Source organism: Lactuca sativa, chromosome 8 (assembly GCF_002870075.4).
Source record: "Lactuca sativa cultivar Salinas chromosome 8, Lsat_Salinas_v11, whole genome shotgun sequence".
Taxonomy (NCBI): Eukaryota; Viridiplantae; Streptophyta; class Magnoliopsida; order Asterales; family Asteraceae; genus Lactuca; species Lactuca sativa.
In genome coordinates this window covers 42,879,674-42,894,211 of record NC_056630.2, presented here as the reverse complement: position 1 = coordinate 42,894,211, position 14,538 = coordinate 42,879,674, and the positions used below count along the sequence as shown (strand labels likewise).

At 33.8% G+C, this 14,538-nt stretch overlaps 1 protein-coding gene and 1 long non-coding RNA gene across 2 annotated transcripts in view; one reads left to right on the top strand and one right to left on the bottom strand.

The window, feature by feature from the left end:
- The first annotated feature begins 10,481 nt into the window (after positions 1 to 10,481).
- LOC111892715 (cytochrome P450 CYP72A219) overlaps positions 10,482 to 14,538 on the top strand; it is a 38,709-nt gene continuing 34,652 nt past the window's right edge. The window contains exon 1 of the mRNA XM_023888766.3: positions 10,482 to 10,870. Within this exon, the coding sequence (XP_023744534.1) occupies positions 10,597 to 10,870 (274 nt within the window). The 5' untranslated portion in view covers positions 10,482 to 10,596. The remainder of the gene's footprint in view (positions 10,871 to 14,538) is intronic.
- Positions 11,320 to 13,516, bottom strand: LOC128128183 (uncharacterized). The gene is made up of 2 exons (XR_008225980.1): positions 12,515 to 13,516; positions 11,320 to 12,134 (listed from the first exon to the last, which is right to left on the bottom strand). It is a non-coding gene; the product is annotated as an uncharacterized LOC128128183 (long non-coding RNA).

The following is a 14,538-nucleotide window of genomic DNA, read 5'->3' as shown; positions in this document are numbered from 1 at the left end:
CCCTGAACCTGGTAGAGAAATCAGCCCAGGTCATGGCATCCAACGCTGCATCATCTCCAATGGTATGTCCGACCTCCTCCCACCAATCTCGTGCCCTGTCCTTCAAAAGACAGGACGCCAACCTGACCTTGTCCCCCTCGGGACACCTGCTAGTGCGGAACGCGTTGGCCACATCTGCCAACCATCTAGTACTCGCTATGGGGTCCCGCGCCCCGTGATAGTCTGGAGCTCCACATGCCCTGAACTCCCTGAACGTAAGTGTGTGCGACCCCATCATGGCCGCCACCTCGGCACGGAAGGTGCCCAACCTCTCATCCATCAGCTCTAGGATACCCTCCTTGATCGAACCGAAGATCACAGGAGTCTTCTCTAAAATGATACGAGTAATCTCTGAAGAAAGAAACTCTCTGGTCTGCTCATCCATGCGCTCGTCCCCCGAGCCTGATCCTGATCCCTCCCCGGCACCTCCACTGCCGGCTGCTGTCCTCGGACGCAAAACCACCATTCTGAAACACATCATAGCATCATCAGAAAACTGAAATATCTCAAGTGATCATTGATACTACTACTAGCTTCCTGGTCTTGTCTCGGCCTTCCTTGATTCGAGTACGGATCCTTTGCTTTCAGTAGTACGGGCCCATACTACCTTCCACATCTATCCGTACTTTCCTCAAGAACTGCCTTGACTCCACCAAGTCACTTCTACTACTACTGATCTCTGCTACTCTCATCCTAGGTTTGCCCTAGGGAAATCTCTGACTCCACTCAAACCAGTCCTCAGCTGCTGAAGGCCTCCTTGTAATGCTAATTAGCCACCACCTGAATACCATCACATGCAATGAGGCTCGGATAATCCTTCGAGTAAAAGACTCGTCCCTACAACGGTTGGACTCAGACAAGAGCTGCGCAATAGGGCCAAACCCAGCACTATGAGATTATTCAACCCTGCTCACATGTGATGTGACGTATTCACCTAATGGCTAACTCCCACCACTCAGAGTCCCACAAAGCACAAAGCAAGCAACATTCGGATAAGGGAAACATACTCAGGCAAAACTATTCTCATAACGAGAACTACACTAGCATACAATGCTAAGCTCGCGCTACCAGGCATAACCTAAACAGGCTATCCTACTGCTGTCTACTCAATACTAGCATGAAATTCTCATAAAGCTGTAACACATATAGCAGGCACATAAGGCATCCTCCTAGATCCTTAGTCCTATACTAGCATGTTGTTCTACTGAAACTGGAACAATTAATCATAATAATAAAACTTGTATTGGTAATTTGGGAGTACTTACTTGAGCTTCGCTAATTGCATGTACCACACCCTTATCTTGTTTAAAAATTCTTTTCTTTCTAAGTGCTTTTCAAAATTTCATTCGAAAACATTTTTTTCTTTCTGAAAATCTTTTTATCTTTCCCTTAGTTTGAGTTCAGATGCACCCGGAGGTGTATCCGAATCCCTCAAACCAGGGCTTTGATACCAATTTAAACATCCCAAAAATACCACCCAAAAATTTCGATTTTTATTATACCAAAACCCATGAGACTGAGTATCACATAATAAAACCATATGCTGTGTGTTTCAAAAACCATGATAAAATACTGTAAGAAAAACTGAATCACAATTGTATCCAAACATATCAAGAAAACTAAATCAACTCCCATGACAAAACTGAAGTTGTGGTGTGTGCGATGCCATCATCCCGAGCTCTTCCCTTTGCTTGCGGAAGTACCTGAAACCAAAACTGAAACTGTAAGCACGAAGCTTAGTGAGCTCCCCCAAACTACCACATACCACATAATAACATATAAGCACATACTGGGCCTTGCCCACTGCATCGGAATGAAGTCCGGGCTAACTGGGGCCTTGCCCCCTACATCGGACCGAAGTCCGAAGCTGACTGCGACCTCTGTCCCCTACATCGGACCGAAGTCCGAAGCTGACTGGGACCTTCGTCCCCTACATCGGACCGGAGTCTGAAGCTGACTAGGACCTCTGTCCCCTACATCGGACCGAAGTCCGAAGCTGACTGGGACCTTCGTCCCCTACATCGGACCGAAGTCTGAAGCTGATTGGGACCTCTGTCCCCTACATCGGACCGAAGTCCGAAGCTGACTGAACATAGCATAAACATATCAACTAGCATAAACACATAAATCCCGTCTGAGCCTTGGAGGCGTCAAACATACTAGCTACTGCATTGGACCGAAGTCCAGAAACTACGACTAACTGAACGGGCCGACATTATGGCCTTAGACCCGTTCCTACTGAAGGGAAACTCACCTCGTGAACTGGCTGCTGTGTGAATGGCTCTGGAAGCTAACTGCTGCTGCTCCGGTATCTCCCCGGCTACAAGTCCATAAACACACTCAATCAAATGCTAAACACTGCACTGGGGTAAAATGACTCTTTTACCCTTGGTCAAAGTCAACTCTCTCGGTCAAAGTCAACCCACAGTTGACCTGACTCGCCGAGTTGGGCCGCCAACTCGCCGAGTCTCTAGTCTCACTTCTCAAACCTACTTGTGGCTACTCGTCGAGTATGGCATCGACTCGACGAGTACCCTCTCGATCCAAGAACTCAGACAATCTTCATCCGACTCGCCGAGTCATATGAACAACTCGACGAGTTGTTCTTGAGCTAAGAAGATTGCCTTGGACTCGCCGAGTTGTATGAACAACTCGTCGAGTCCCTCCATTACTGAGTCTGCCCTCCAACTCACTGAGTCCACTCTACTACTCACAGCCTTCCACTCGACATCACTCAAAAAGGGGAAAAACGGGACTCGCGACTTGACTCGCCGAGTCGTTCTTCCGACTCGCCGAGTCACATCCATGCAGCTACTCTAAACTCGATTCTGCTTGAATCCAGCGTCTGAAACTTATAGATCTGGGCTTCCTTAACTCGATTAGCACGTAAAGATTCTATCTTTACGTGCCCATAAGCGACCAAGAAGATAATAAGGCTCAAAAAGCATAATAAAGGCTAGATCTAGGGTTCTTATGCAAAGCATCATCAAAAAGGCAATAGATTCGGGCTCTACAACTACTAAATGAACAGATCTAGGGATATCTCGACCTATTAAGGCATCCAAACAACTATAAGGCTTGGAAAATGCATCAAACTAGCCCTAGAAGAGTTCTAATGGAGGTCTAAAGCATAAAATAGAAGGAATCCGAGAAATACCTCAATGAAATCTGCTTTTTCCCTTGGATCTTTGCTCTACACCTCTTCTCTTTGCTCCTTTCTTCTTCTTCTTCTTCAAGCCTTCAAAATCCACACACAAAAGCACTTAAAACAATAAGGGATGGATTAGGGTTTTCTCACAGCTCTCTGAGGGTGAAGGAGGCGAGTTTGGGGCACATAGCATTGCTTAAATAGTGAGCAACCCGGGGATTTAGGGTTTCTTCCAGGCAGGCAGACTCGCCGAGTCCCGAATATGGACTCGCCGAGTCGCCGACTAACACGTGCACAAAACTCGACCCTACTCGACGAGTCAGGCCATAGACTTGCCGAGTCCCTCAATGAAACTTTTAAATAAATGCCACAGGAACAACATACCAGAGATGGGGCGTTACACATCTTATACATGTATATACATATTAATTTTTTAATATTATAGTAGTATAAGGGTTGTATTTTAAACTTTTAAAACACTAGGGTTTTAGAATTTAATATTTCAAAATTAAAACTTTTAAATTCCAAAACTTGAGGACAAATTCTGAAACTTTTCAAAACTTTTAAATTCAAATTTTAAATAATTAATCTGATCACATAATTTTGAACATTATCTTAAAATTTGACCATTATCTTTCAATTAGATGAGGATAATCATTACTATAATAGAAAATTCAAATTTTAACAGTTATAATAGTTTATAGTAATTGTCCTTATCTAATTTAGGCTTTAAATCCGAAAAATCTGCCAACAAACGAATCAACTTGTCGAGTCAGGGCTTGGACTCGTCGAGTTGGTCCAACTTGTCGAGTCCATCTTTGGATTCATCGATTTCTATTGTCAGAAGCCAAAAACGATTTTGTTCCAGCTTTGGCAAAAGAACAATAGCATCAAATATAACAGAAAAATCCCTTAAGCTCTGATACCACTGATGGGTTTTGAGCATTACAACATTCCTATGGTGTGCATGCAACATTATTTGCTTTGGATCTAGGTTTTTCTCAAGTTATACATGCAATTCAATTTTCCAAAGCAAGAACCCTAAACTAGCATACAATTTTTGGATTTAACAATTGAACAAGAGTTAGAAGAATACCTTTCTTGTTAACTAGTAGTAACAAGCAATCCTTTCCTTGATCTTGACCTTCAAGAGCTTAGTGCCTCAAGCATTGCAACTCTAATGGAGTGACAAACACCACTTAGCAATGGATGAACAATAGAGAGAGGAAGAGGATATAGAATTCGGCCAGGGTTTCTTCTAGCGAATCAAGTGGCTGATTTCAAGAGCCTTGGGGTTCCTTTTATAGTTGAGGCTACTAGGGTTTTCAACTGGAAACCCTAATTCCGTTGCTTAAGCCCTAAGCAACACATGGACCCCCACATGGTAAGCCTTGGACGAAAACTCTATAGGCTTCCCATAGATTTTTGTCCACCTATACCAATAGGATCCATTATCCTAAACTATAACTATTACTGATTTACATAATTAGTCCCCGTTCTTTTAATCAGTCTCTTTTGATCACTAAATTAATTCAAAATTAGTTTCTGATCAATACTAATTAAATAATATGATTTCTTAATTAATATATTATTCGTATAATATATTAATAAACCATTTAAATGACCTCTTTCTCCAAAACTCATTCTGTCCAGTTGTTATGGTGAAGGAAACCCAAAAGGACCATGTTACTATCGGGTCAAGTACATACCAATTATAGTTATGGGCTTAGACACCTAATCAAACACAATACAAATGAGTCGTTGTAAAACCAACCCATGGTAAAATATAATAATTAAACATCAGAGTAAAAATCACAAATAGCCGATGCAAAATAAACTACGGGGGATGTTGTGCAGTCATGTCAGACCCTTCCCTTTGGAACTGGAAGTACCTACAACAATAAACATAAAATCATAAGCACAAAGCTTAGTGAGTTCCCCAAAATACCACACACCATACAAATCATTGAGCCTAGTCCACACGTTGTGCCTAGCCCAACATACAAAAGGCCCAACCCACTCATGCAAATAGGGCCAACCCTACATGCACACCAATGAGCCTAGCCCAACACATTAATGCAAAAGTCATAAAGACAACTAGCATCCTACATAACACATTCTAGTGGGCCAACATTGGTACCTTCGACCCCAAACATATAGTGAGGAGACTCACCTGACTCACAAAGCCGACTAGAACTCAGCTTAATAGCGTGCCGACCACAACAAATTGCTCTATCTACCGAATGATAAGTGCTAAACACCTCCTAACAATCCTCACAAGGTAAACCTTAAGTCTACCTTCTAAAAATAGAAATTTGACCAAAAGTCAACACATGCCAAAAGTCAATGATCAAAGTCAAAGTCGACAACACCCACAATGCCAACTATCCAGCCTCACGTCGTGACTGACCCTTGGTCCCATTGTGAGAGTCCGCTCGGTACGATTCCAACTCGTCTCGACCCAACTCAGCCAACTCAGTCATGTAAAATCACTAGAGTTGACCTCACGACATGAATATTCATCTGTTACGTCGTGAGCCCCGAAAACCTCAGTAGAAAACATGACTTTTTAGTCTCATGTCGTGAGACCTCATGTCTCACATCGTGAGCACAATCTAAAACCAATATCCAAAGATATAAGTCCTTAATCCGTTAAGCCTTTCACTCTAACTTTTCCAGAAGCCAAAGGGGACTCCAAAGGTCCATAAAAATGATTACATGATGGACATGCATGCCTCATGCATGTCTTCCATCTATTCTAGGTCAAAATGAAGATATTAACCCAAAATCCTTATGCATGGGTCCAATAATCAACCAAATCTAGATATGAACCATAGTCATACTCCAAGGACCCTTAAAAATCATAAAGTTTCCAACTTTATGTATTCCATCCATTCAAATTGGCTAAAACATGAAAAACATGGGACAAAAACTTAGATCAAACCACTATAAGAAATAAAGCTTGAGCCTTTGACACTTACAAAGGTCCAAAACAGTATTAAATGATGATGATGTTGATTCCTTGCAAGATTCAACAATAGATCACCTTCTTCTCTTCTTCTTCAAGCCAAGAGATACTCCAAAAAGTCCAAGAATCAACCAAGGAATGAGGGTTAGGGTTTTTCTGAGGTAAAAGGGTGTTGGAGGCTAATAATGAATCCTAAAAATGACTTAGACTGCTTAAATACAAAGGAAACCCTAAAACATCATGGGCTTGGGTTGCATCAGTTCTCACGTCGTGAGCCTCTATGTCTCACATCGTAAGATCAGCCCCGAACACAATTTACATATTCACCCATGTCACGTCATGACCAATCAAAGGTCACGTCATGAGACTCCATTTCTTCTAAAAGTTGACGTTTTGACTCCTTGATACCCCAAATCGATCCATCATGGAAAACGGGTGTTACAAAATCACACCACACCATGTGGTGCAAACAATAACTAGCGACGGACATGGTGCCATGTAAGCACAACGACAGCTCCTAGGTGGTGTGCATGATTGTAACAAAGGATGTCAGGTGGCCATGAGACGCCTTCTTGCCAAGTATACATGAGGGCCTAATTAGTAAGTAAGTAACAAACTTAACTTTGATTTATTTAGTAGAATTATATAACCAATAGTAAACAAACAGCCTACAAGTGTTCGGTATCCCATCGTTTTAGAGGTATGATATGGTGATGAGGTGACACTCACCACTATAATAGTTAGTGGTGGATATTGTAGATGACCTTATATCCCTCTCGATCTTTACAAACAACCTACAAGTGCTTTTTGGTTTATTTTTGTTTGTTCACAGTTGTTCATCATCATACCATTGTTAAAAGTTTCTTGGTTGTTGTATAATATAATGTTTTTTTCATTCCGTTTTCAAGAAAAAAAATAAACATAGTGTTATTATTAATTTTGTTGAGATTATTTTTTCTAAGATTACAGGGGTTGCATCATTATGTTGAGTTCATCATACTCACATGGTATATGTTTTATTTAAAGTAGTTTACTTGGGATCGTGTTGAAAAAAATCATTTAGGTTCGATTTGTACATTCATGTCAAATAATTAAATCAAGTTAATACTCATTTTTTGCTCTAAACTAAGATATTTTTATACACCAAATGAGCAGTAGCAGGTAACGTTCTTGCTTTTTGTCCTGTGGCTTTTCTTTTTTCATTTTGTTAGAAAACACACAATATATTTTTTACACTTTTACCATTTGTAAAACAAAACATTTAACATTATGCTTCTTACAAAGAATACATATATATATATATATATATATATATATATATATATATATATATATATATATAGAGAGAGAGAGAGAGAGAGAGAGAGGTTAGGTTATTTTGTTTTTTACATTTATTGTATGCTAAAATGCACCAACAAAAATTTAGTAAATTAAATAATTATTTAATTAACTAAATGTAGATATTAAATGATTTCCATAATTATAAGTATATTAAATGATATCCATCATTATAATTCTCTTTTTATGGAAACTAATTAAATATGTCATTAATGTCAGCAATAACATTCTTTCAGAATGAATTCGTATCTAGGTTTTTATATATGAGTTCGTATTTTGTTTCAAGACTCACTCACTTAAAATACAATGAATTTGCATGGAATATTAAGAATGAGTGTGTATTCTACTAGAATACACTCTCATTCTTCTAGATATGAATTCATTCTAAAAGAATATTATTGTTGACATTAATGACGAATTTAATTGGTTTCCATAAAAATAAGTTATAAGTATGGATAACATTTAATATACATATAATTAATACTAAAATCCTATTGGTGCATTCTTTCACACAATATATATGACAAACATTTGAACCTACCTCTATATATATATATATATATATATATATATATATATATATATATATATATATATATATATATATATATAATCCTTTTATATTGTACTATTTAATTATAAATTTTTAACCATGATCAAATTCCACTCCAAAATCGATTCTAATCATGACCCTCATCAGTTTCCTAATATATATATATATATATATATATATATATATATATATATATATATATATATATATATATATATATATATATATATATATACACACGAGGGTTCAATTGATAAAAAAAATTGAGAATGAGGGAATCATTCTCAGCCAATCATTTAATCTAAGCATAAAAAGGCACAGTGGCAAACTTGTAAATATGATAATAACCTTCAATCTCAAATACGTAATTGAATAGAAATAGATAACAATTCAAACTCATTTCTAATCGATCGTTCATCATCTAAATTTCTCCTCCAACCTTCAACAATCATCCAGATTTCTTCAATTAAACAATCATCAACATCATCCAGTGTTAATCAATCATCGATCTTCGTCAATAACATGTTTATCAACACGATTCAACAGTTAACAACAAAAATTCGTTTTTGGTTTTTTTTAATCCAACCTTCAATTCTGCTTGAATACGATCAGATCTTCAACATCTATGATTAATTATACTCCCAGTGTCATTAGATCAACATCATCGATAATCATCAAAAAATCCATTTCATATCATTCATTCAACATCGATTATCAAATAAAACTTTAAAATTGAGGTTAGAAAAAGATCAAATCATTTTTTTTTGAATATTTCATATAATTCTCTATCAATCTACTATTTTCTAAGATTTAAATAGTCAAAGTATCATATTTTTAACAATTTTAAAAAAATTAACTTGTATGCACTCCAACTGTTTGATGAAATGCATAAACTAAATTACCACGTTATATTCATATATAAATATGTTTTCTCACATGAATCAGTATATGATTATTAAAACAAAAAAACAAATATGCAAGTTTGTATGTTATTCATATGTGAATAACATATAAAAATTATATATATTTGTGACAAACACCTTCTAATATTCATATGTGAATATACTGTGTAATATTCATAAGTGAATATATCATCTAATATTCGCAAGTGAATATACTATGTAATATTCACATGTGATATACCATGTAATACTATGTAATATTCAGATATGAAAATATTATCTAATATTCATAATTGAATATACCAACTAATATTTACAAGTGAATATACTATGTAATATTCACAAGTGAATGCATCGTCTAATATTTAAATATGAATATACTATGTTTATTATATGTTATTTTCATATATTAATGATACTTAAATTGTAAAAAAAATGATCATATTTTTTATTCATAAGTGAATAACGAATATATTGTAGTAAAAAACCTAATACATTTTTATTCACTTATAAATAACGATAGATAAAAATATAAAAAATATATATATTTTATCTTAAAGCTATATCAATATGGATGTCTATTTGTAAAGAATAAAAAATCATGAATTTTGGTATATTTAAAATCATTTTTCGATAAAAATAGTTTCTTAAAAATTAAAAAAACAAAAAAAAAATTATGTTTTTGTATATATTAAGGTAATCATTAGCATAATTTAAGGAAACATGTTTTGTTGAAAACAAATGTCTATTCCTTTCTCATTTCCGTTGGTACGAACGGAGCCTTTTGCAGCAAAAATAAATGAGTGACTGAGAATGATTCTCGCATTTAAACCTTTTTATTTTCTCAATTGAACTTACCTCTCTCTCTCTCTCTCTCTCTCTCTATATATATATATATATATATATATATATATATATATATATATATATATATATATATATATATATTGGAAAAAATAAATGAGTGGCTGAAAATGATTTCCCTATTCTAAACTTTTTTTATTTTTTCAATTGAACTTATCTCTCTCTCTCTCTCTCTCTCTCTATATATATATATATATATATATATATATATATATATATATATATATATATATATATATATATTAAAATTGAAAATGATTAATATAGACAATAAATTATATGATAAAGGACCAGAAATGTAATTTTGTTAATAATGGGTTTAGTATCGTTGGAGATTTTTACTGGTTCACATTTCAATACTTTCTACGTTATTAATTGTTGTATATTAGTAGTGGTTTTGACCGTCTAAGTGGTTTTGACCTATAATTAACAATACCTTGAATTCTGATATAAAGGTTTTTATATATTCACCCTCAACTACAAAGTAATTCCAACTTAAGCAGCCTACTATTTTTTTTATCCTTTTTTTCACCAATACTCTCAAACGTCATAGTCCATTTTAACAAGATATTACTTTTAAGAATTTTGTTTACTATTATTTGCTTATATTATACATTTACACTATACTACCTACGCCCTACAACAATCATTTGACGAGGCAGACAACAATAAAAAACATATGGATCATAACCATCAATTTCTCAAACTATAAGGTGGTAAACTGAACATTGCACAATGATAAATAACTATCACCTCCACAAGCTTCAAAAGCTAATCACGAGGGATGGAAGCAATTGCAGTTCTTTGTGTTCTTGGAGTAGCAACAATCATGGGGTTATATATATGGAGGATTTCCAACTGGTTGTGGTTTAAACCAAAAAAGATAGAAAAATTTCTAAGAGATCAAGGTCTTAGAGGTAACTCTTATAGGTTTCTTTTTGGAGATTTGAAAGAGATGATGCAGATGACAAGGGGTGCCAAATCGAAACCCATGAATCTTACTCACGATATAGTTCCTCGTGTGTTGCCCTTCATCCATAAGTCAATCGCAACTCATGGTACGTCTTTAGTTTTATTATTATTATTATTATTATTATTATTAAATTCGGTTATGTTATGTTTTAATTATGACCGTCAATTACGACTTTTTTTGGTTGACGAGTTATATATATATATATATATATATATATATATATATATATATATATATATATATATATATATATGCCTAGGTTATTCTATTCAAAATAATTATTGTGTTATTGTATGAATAAATATGGGTCAATTATTTTATTTATTTTAAGAAAGTGATTAATACATATTATTGAATTAAAAATAATCGAAAAATATCATCTAGTTTAACTAGAAGGGTATTTTATTCAATTAACATAGATTTAATAAAGGAAAATTGCATTTTTTAAGGGTTCATAGATTCTATTAACTTCTTGAATCTATTTCTTGATGATGACTTTAAAAACTTCTTGAAGAATAACAACTTCTTGTAGAATAACAAAATCTTGAACAATCAAGTGAAGAATAAAAACAAAAAATACATTATTTCTTATAGAATACGGTTAACAATTGTTAAGAATTACATTTATTGTTAAAGAATAAAACTAAAAAAACAATCAAAACGGGGAAGAAAACATCAAAATCTAACAACGACTAATACATTCTAAAAGAATAATGTGGTCCGTTTTTGAAGCATCAACTTCTATGATTCGAACAGAATTGGAATTTATCATTCCATTCCAACAGAATTGGAATTCGTCATCCCATTCCAATTCAGAATTCAACTTTGTCAAGATCTTGCATTGTCCACATAAATGAAGTGTTAAATCAGGAAAAAAAAAAAACATAAATTGAAATATGAATCAATTCATAACCAAGGTTGAATTTGAAAAAACACAGTTGTTCTTGCTACCTGTATAAAATCAATTTCACAACCAAGCATAATGAATTTGAAAATCAAAAGTGAAAGTGAGAGTTAAGATTACTGAACCAAATGGGCAATCTTACGGTGTATAAAAACACGTTCCTGTTGTACGATAAAAAAACCAAATAATATAATTAGAAAAATACCAAATACCAATTACACATAAGAACAATCTTGCCTTGTTTGACGATTTTGCCCCTGTCCATGGCACTAGACTACAATTGTTTACTTTATTGAGTTGATCAAGTCCAACAATGGGTTTTCCAACACCTGGTGGGTGTTTTGTCGTCACTTAGCTGCCTTGCTTTTACTTTGATCTTTGGGCTTGAAAACTTGACTCTGGACTCAAAGTGGAGACATAAATATTGCCCGAAACAATTGAACACCTGTACACATACCATCAAAACACCAACATTCATTAAAATAATTAACTCAAGTAAACAACATACTAGATTAGAATAATACTCACGGTTAACATTTAGATTGCATTCTAATCTTGGTTTAATGTTATCACAAAGTATCAAGTTTGTATACCATCGATAAAGAAAGTAAATTACAAAACGGCCCTTGTGGTATAAAGTATGTTTCTTGGATTTTTGTGAATTCTTACTTGCACATTAGAACTAATGATACATCTAACAAAGTTGCATCAACTGTTGTACTTTTTATAAAGCAATGAAGTACAATAAAAAAAACAAAGTTTTAGAAATGTTCATATTAACATAACCACTATAAAGAAGAGTAATTTTGAATTAATAGACATTACCTAATCAATAACGTGCATTGGATCCATTTTGGTGAGGAGATAACTGGTTCATTGACCATTCTTTCAAGGCTTTCCGGTGAAGAGCATTCATTCGAATATAAGGTCGTTTTTCTTTGATTAATTTCTCATCATTTCTATGGCCTTGGTTAAAATCATATCAGAATTAAGATTGATGGTTTTAGTGTAATGATATCGTTAATGAAGAGGTATAGTATTACTGTATTAGTAAGGATGAAATGAATTTGAATTACCATAAGCACAATAAATGAAGATAAGAGTATTCTGAGTTCTCTTTCTCCAAGCCCATCGAACAGACGATCCATGGCACCTGGATCCGAAGACCTTGTATCCCACGTCGGAACACAAAGATAACCATTTTTAGATAAACCAGAAACCCAGGTAACTCACAGGTGCAATCTATTACAGCAGGGTTACCCGACAACATTTTGTCCAGCGAAAAAGGCCACCCACCGACGTACAAACACTTAGACACCTCGCTGTAAGGAGGTTCCCTAATTTGATGACATCTCGAACCCCATCTCGTAATACATATTTCGCACCCACCTTAGGATTCTTCGATTCAAGATATTTCTTCTCTACCAAAATGCGATTGACCCGCGTCTTAATTTTCTCCTTCAAACGCGGAGGTTTATCTCCAGTGAGGGAGTTCCGAACACGATCTGAAAGCGATCGACGACAACAGCAAATGATGTTGGTGACGATCTTCTGTGGGCGATGGATTTAACCTGGTGATTTTGGGGAGACATATTTTTTTATCTGTATTGGAGCTAGGGTTAAGGAGGATCAATGGGATAGAATATAGTGCGTTGATCATTTTAAAAAGGGATTGTTGATCGTTTTAAAAATGGATAAAGACAGGTCAAAGCAATTACCATAATGAGTGTATTTGTAGAAATTTTTTATCAAATTATTGAATTATCCATATTTATTTGTTTGATTATTTATTTATTTTTTAAATTTTGATTGACGTATATTTATGCATACAATAACACAATAGATACATTAAACACCTGAACCTCTCTCTCTCTCTCTCTCTCTCTCTCTCTCTCTATCTATCTATCTATCTATATATATATATATATATATATATATATATATATATACATGAAAAAGTTCAATAGAGAACTATAATTATTGGTTTTTTAAGAAACTAAATATTTTTTTTTAATTTCTAAAGCTTATTTTTTATCGAAAAAAAATATAAAAATATCTAAATTCATATATTAACATTGTGAATGTGAATAATATTTTTTGGATTTACCGTGTAAATCCGGATTCACGTTGTGAATTTTCAAAAATTCACATTGTAAATTTGACGTAAAAAAAATCGAATTTGATATCATTGGAAAAAGGATAAAAGGTTATCAATTTCTGTATTTTTAGTTTTTTTTTTGATAAAAAAAATAAGTTCAAAAAGTTGAAAAAAAGATTGGTTCCTTGGCTTATTGGTTAATTATGGTTCTCTATTGAACCTCTCTCTCTCTCTCTCTCTCTCTATATATATATATATATATATATATATATATATATATATATATATATATATATATATATATATATATATGTTCAGGTTCATTTGAGACCATGCTAATTTTGTGAGACCAAATCTAAAAATAATTTAAAAATGAAAAATAAAAGAACAAATCCAAAAATTCTTTTTTTAATTATTATTTTCGGAACTTTATTGAAGTAAAAAAAATAAAAATAATAAAAAAAATTATTGTCTTTTTTTTGAAAAATAAATGAAATATTCTAATAGAATATTACACTGTACATATTTGAATATGATTTTTAGAATGTTTAGAATATTCTACTAGATTTGCCAGATATATAGAATATTCTAAATATTCTACTAAAATATGTAAAAAATGTATTTTTATTTTTTATTTATTTTGTATTTTTTGCTATTTTTTTATTTTTCTGGAAAATATATATTCCGAAAATAATATTGGAATTTTTTTTTGAAAATTTTCAATTATTTTGCATTTTAAAAATGTTTTTGT